This window comes from Myotis brandtii, unplaced genomic scaffold (genome assembly GCF_000412655.1).
Source record: "Myotis brandtii unplaced genomic scaffold, ASM41265v1 scaffold312, whole genome shotgun sequence".
Classification (NCBI taxonomy): Eukaryota; Metazoa; Chordata; class Mammalia; order Chiroptera; family Vespertilionidae; genus Myotis; species Myotis brandtii.
The window spans coordinates 3,177,560-3,183,583 of NW_005361955.1; the positions used below are offsets into that span (position 1 = coordinate 3,177,560).

Below are 6,024 nucleotides of genomic sequence, written 5' to 3' on the forward strand. Positions count from 1 at the left end.
CCACCGCCCGCCAGACCACGCACATGGACGGCAGGCCTGGAGAGCAGAGGGGCAGGCGGTGGCTGGCAGCGGGGTGGGAGGATCACACTGTCCCGCCCTGCCTGCAGTATGCAAATTAGCTGCCATCTTTGTTGGCGGTTAATTTGCATATCGTGCTGATAGCCAATGGGAGGCATAGTGAAGGTATGGTCAATTACCATGTTTGTCTATTATTAGATAGGATAAGCACTGCTAAACTTCAAGTGCTTCCAAGTTTCACCATGTTTCCTCTGCAAATTCTTAAGACCATGATAATCTTATCATATATAGAACTTAAAAGACTGACATGCAAGCTTCCAGGGCTTAGGTCTGCATTGACTGCAAAATTAATAAACAAGCTGATTAATGATTAAAAGTAAACACTACTGTGTTTATTGTTAATTTCACAGTATAGTGATTATGAACAGGGGCATAAAATTGGACAAACTTGGATTTGAACCCCAGCTATCACTTACTAGCTGCATGACTTTGACATATTACTTATCTTCCCTAAGCTTACTTTGACTTATTTGCAAAATGGGAGAAATATAATACATACCCTCGTAAGACTGATGAAAGGATTAAATGAAATACTATATTGAAACACTAAGTAGGTACTCCTTATATTGTCTTATTTACTATGTAACTGGCACAATACTTGGCACATGATTAGTGCTTCACAAATGTTAGTATCTTTATAATAAACCACTGGATTCTATAACTAAATTGAAGACTTTATTGTGAAAAACAGTCTTAAAAGAATTCAAAGAATTTTGTGGTTAAAAAAAATGAGAGCTTCCAGTCAGGATAGCAGAGTAGGTAAATGTGATACCTTCCATCCTCCCACAACCACATCAAAATTACAACTAAACTACAGAACCATCATTCAGAATTGCCTGAAGTCTAGCTGAACAGAAGTCCTATAATTAAGGACATAAAGAAGAAGTCATGTTAAGACTGGTTGGAGGTGTGGAAACTCCAATGGGCTGGTCCCCCACCCACCCATGTGTGGCAGTTAAAAATTGGGAGGGATATCTCAAATATGGAGGTCCTCCCTGAGGAGCAAGGAATTCCAACCCCACATCAGGACCCCAGCCCATGGTTCCAGTGCTGGGAAGAGACATCTGAATAAGTTCTGGCTGTGAAAATCAGCCAGGAATGTGGCTGCGTGAGACAGAGGGCTGCTGAAGTCCCAGACATTCCTCTTTTTTATTTAAATATATTTTTATTGATTTTAGAGGGGAAGTGAGAGGGAGAGAGAGAATAATTAATTGGCTGCCTCCTGCACGCCTCCTACTGGGGATTGAGCCCACAACCCAGGCAAGAAGACCAAGAAGCAGCCTTTTCATGAAAGATACATGCCTTTTTAAAATTATTATTGTTTAAAGTATTACATATGTCTCCTTTTTCCCCGACTGACCCCTCCCCAGCCACTCCCACCCTGCAGGACAAGCCCCCACCACCCCAGTGTCCGTATCGGTTGGTTATGCTAATATGCATGCATACAAGTCCTTGGTTGATCTCTTACCACCCCCCAACCCTCCCCTGCCTTCCCTCTGAGGTTGGGACGGTCTGTTCGGTGTTTCTTTGTCTCTGGATCTATTTTTGTTCATCACTTTATGTTGTTCATTATATCCCACATATGAGTGAGATCATGTAATATTTATCTTTCTCCAACTGGCTTATTTTGCTTAGCATAATGCTCTCCAGGTCCATCCATGCTGTTGCAAATGGTAAAAGTTCCTTCTTTTTTATAGCAGCGTAGTATTCCATTGTGTAGATGTACCACCATTTTTAATCCACTCATCTGCTGATGGGCACTTAGGCTGTTTCCAAATCTTAGCTATTGCAAATTGTGCTGCTATGAACATAGGGGTGCATATATCCTTTCTGATTTTGGGGTATATATTACTAGAAGTGGGATTACGGGGTCAAATGGGAGTTCCATTTTTAACTTTTTGAGGAAACACCATATTTTCCACAGTGGCTGCACCAGTATGCATTCCCACCAGTAGTGCACAAGGATTCCTTTTCTCCACATCCTTGCCAGCACTTGTCGTTTGTTGATTTGTTGATGATAGCCATTCTGACAGGTGTGAGATAGTACCTCCTTATTGTTTTGATTTGCATCTCTCGGATGATTAGTGACTTTGAGCGTGTTTTCATATGTCTTTTGGCCTTCTGTATGTCCTCTTTCAAAAAGTGTTTATTTAGGTCCTTTGCCCAGATTTTGATTGGATTGTTTATCTTCCTTTTGTTAAGTTGTATGAGTTCCCTGTAAATTTTGGAAATTAAATCCTTATCAGAGATAGCATTGGCAAATATGTTCTCCCATGCAGTGGTCTTTCTTGTTGTTTTATTGATGGGTTCTTTTGCTGTGCAGAAGCTTTTTATTTTGATGTAGTCCCATTTATTTATTTTCTCCTTAGTTTCCATTGTCCTAGGAGCTGTATCGGTAAAGATATTGCTACGACATATGTATGATATTTCCAGGCATTCCTCTTAAAGTGCCCGTGTGCACGGATTTACTCAGAATCACTCACTCTGATCTCCACCTCTGGGACAGCAGCTTGAAAGGCACCAGGGACCTATAAGAAGGAACTGAATTGTCTGGCATCAAGGCAAGGGCTGGAGGGGAAGCTTTCTCCCAGACAGAAGCACTGGCAGAGACCAATGTTCCTTTTCTGGGCCCTCCTCACACCAAGCCAGCAGGTGGTACCATATCTTAGTCTCCCATCAACCAGGCTAACACTGTTCACCCCTCCTTGGTAATTCCCTAAAACCTTGACCCACCCAACTTGTGGGCCCACCCATGACATTTCCAGTAGCTTTTCTATACAAATAACATGTCTTGGCTCTGCTGCAAACTTTTCTAAAATCTCTCAGAGGTTTGCAAACTCTAAATAAGTGGCATCTGGCCTCAGCATGCCCTGTACCTCCTGCTAAGTGGCCCCAGTTCTGACACTAGTGGCAACAAGCCTTGGTTTGCAGCTTGGCCTCTCCCAAGCCTCTCCAAGCCCAGCACAAGTAGCAGCCATCTGGAGATCACTTTGTAGCTCATGTCGGGAGACCTCAGACAAGGCATCATTTGACCTTGGCCTGCACCTCCCAGGAGGCTCCAGAGCATGCGTACCCAGTGAACAGTTAGAGCAAAAACTGTGTTAATAGCTCTCTTTAAATTACAGAGAACACTCACATACTGCCTCCTTAATACCTACAACAACCAAGTGAGAAAGGCATCAGAAAGAAGCAAATTATCCAGAAGATTCTGATGAACACTCAAGTTTAAGAACCACTGTCTGTCCATCACTCTGGTCCTATCTTCTTTTGCCTCTCTATTCAACTTGGATTCCATGACCTAGTATTTCAATAACTTCCCTTTCCCTTTCATCCTCTCCACCTCATAAAAAACCTCAAAAAACCTTTGATAAGCTCAATTATTCACCTTCTCCAAATGTGTCCCTAAGTTGATGAGAAAAGCCAGTAAAAAAAAGAAAGATTGGCACCTCAACAAGGCCTTCAAAGGTCAGTAAATCTGCCCTAGCCAGTTTGGATCAGTGGATAGATCGTCGGCCTGTGGACCAAAGGGCCCCAGGTTTAATTTTGGTCAAGGGCACGTACCTGTACCTTGGTTGCAGACTCCCAGCTCTGGTCGGTAGCATGCGGGACGAAGGGCCCCAGGTTTAATTTTGGTCAAGGGCACATACCTGTACCTCGGTTGCAGACTCCCAGCTCTGGTCGGTAGCATGCGGGAGGCAACCAATCAACATTGGTGGGTTTTTTTGTTTGTTTGTTTGTTTTTATTGTTGGTGGTGTTTTTCTCTGTCTCTCCCGCTCCCTTCCACTCTCTCTAAAAATCAATGGAAAAAATATCCTTAGGTGAGGATTAAATAATAATAATAATAATAATAATAATACATCGTGTTTGGTCAAAAGACAATGACGATTTCAAATCTTATTCATTCCCTTCAAATAATACCCCTTCCCCTCTTTCTTCCTCATTCTCAGTAGATGACCTAGCCTCCTATTTAACTAAGAAAGTAGAATCCACCAGATGGAAACATTCTCAACTTCCCACCATCTAATATACACAACTTTCTATATCTTTACCCATTCTCCTCCATCCCTTCTGTTTTTAAAATAATAAATCAGGTGGACTTCCTCTTATTTAAGACTAAAACCACCTCTGAGTTGGACCTCATTTCCTCTTTCTCTTAAAGAAAACTCACATTATCAATTATTCTCCTCTCTCCATATTATTTACCTTTCTTTAATTATGGCACATAATTGGTACCTTAGTATATACCAGTGGTCGGCAAACCATGGCTCACGAGCCACATGCAGCTCTTTGGCCCCTTGAGTGTGGCTCTTCCACAAAATACCACGTGCGGACACGCACGTACAGTGCGATTGAAACTTTGTGGCCCATGCGCAGAAGTCGGTTTTCGGAAAGAAGATAGACGAAACAAGTATACAAGACGAGTGTGGATGGGAGAGTTGGAAGGGGTCGACCTCAGCGAATGTACCTCAATCAGATTGAGGATGTTTTTAGCAAAGGCCAGCTTAGGAGTACCCTAATTAAGTTAATAACAATGTACCTACCTATATAGTTTAAGTTTAAAAAATTTGGCTCTCAAAAGAAATTTCAATCATTGTACTGTTGATATTTGGCTCTGTTGATTAATGAGTTTGCTGACCACTGGTATATACAATGAAATACCATGCCATCATAAAAAAAAAATAAAAAGGTTCTTTCTGTCTTCTTGTGGAACAGTTGTGAACTATAATATGCTTTCCTGAAGTTCAAACCCATATACCCAACTGCCTATCGTCAACTTTTACTTACATGTCTCATAAGCACTTCAAACACAACATGTCTGAAGTAACTCTCATTTCCTCCTAAAATCCGTTCCTTTAGGCTCCTCCAGTGTTCATCTCAGTAAACAGACCCCCATCTACCCAGGTACTCAATCAAAAACCTAATTGACATACTTTGCTACCTCCCTCTCCTTTATCTCCTATCTATCAATCATCAAGTCCTGATAATATTACCTGTTAAATATTTCTTGTATTATTCCACCTCTCTCCATCTCCACCGCCATTATCTTTGTCCAAACCACCAGGTTTCTGCAATAGCCTTAAAAATATATATTAAATTTATTGGTATGACATTAGTTAATAAAAGTATATAGGTTTCAAGTGTACAGTTCTATAATACATCATTTGTATATTATATTGTGTTCACCATCCAAAGTCAAGTCTCTTTCCATCATCATTTATCCCCCCTTTACCATCTTCTACCTCCCCCCACCTTCCTTTCCCTCTTATACAAATTTTTGATTTTTTTAAAAAATATATTTTTATTGATTTCAGAGAGGAAGGGAGAGGGAGAGAGAGATATAAACATCAATGATGAGAGAGAATCATTGATTGGCTGCTTTCTGCATGCCCCCCACTGGGGATTGAGCCCGAAAGCCAGGCATGTGCCCTTGACTGGAATCAAACCCAGAACCTTTCAGTCTGCAGGCCCACACTCTATCCACTGAGCCAAACCAGCTAGGCTTGATGGCTTTTTTTGTTTGTTTGTTTTGTTTTGTTTTGCTTAATCCGTTCATCTTTTGCATCCGGCCCTATAACTCCCCTCCCCTGGAGAGTACTATGCAACATGAAATAAGCCAGTCAGAGAAAGACAAATATCATATGATTTTACTTATATATGTAGAATCTAATGAACAAAATAAACAAAGAAAATAGAAACAGACTCATAGATATACAATAGCCTTTTTTAATGGTTTCCCAGCAACCATATTTCTCCTCATCCAATCCAATCTCCACTAGATTGCAGCCACAGCAGTCATTTCAAAACAAACATCTAATCATGGCTCTCTTCTACCAAAACCGTTATAACTTCCCATTTCTATTAGAATAAAGTGTAAAATCCTTAGAAAAGTCTGGAAGCCTATGCATGACTTAACTAACCTCTGTTTAATCTCATTTCACTCCACT

At 41.0% G+C, this 6,024-nt stretch overlaps 1 protein-coding gene across 1 annotated transcript in view; it reads right to left on the bottom strand.

Annotated features, from left to right (window-relative positions):
* The window catches only part of SYN2 (synapsin II), a 119,021-nt gene extending 113,885 nt beyond the window's left edge, over positions 1 to 5,136 (bottom strand). The window contains exon 1 of the mRNA XM_005870131.2: positions 5,071 to 5,136. Within this exon, the coding sequence (XP_005870193.1) occupies positions 5,071 to 5,120 (50 nt within the window). The 5' untranslated portion in view covers positions 5,121 to 5,136. The remainder of the gene's footprint in view (positions 1 to 5,070) is intronic.
* Positions 5,137 to 6,024: the final 888 nt, after the last annotated feature.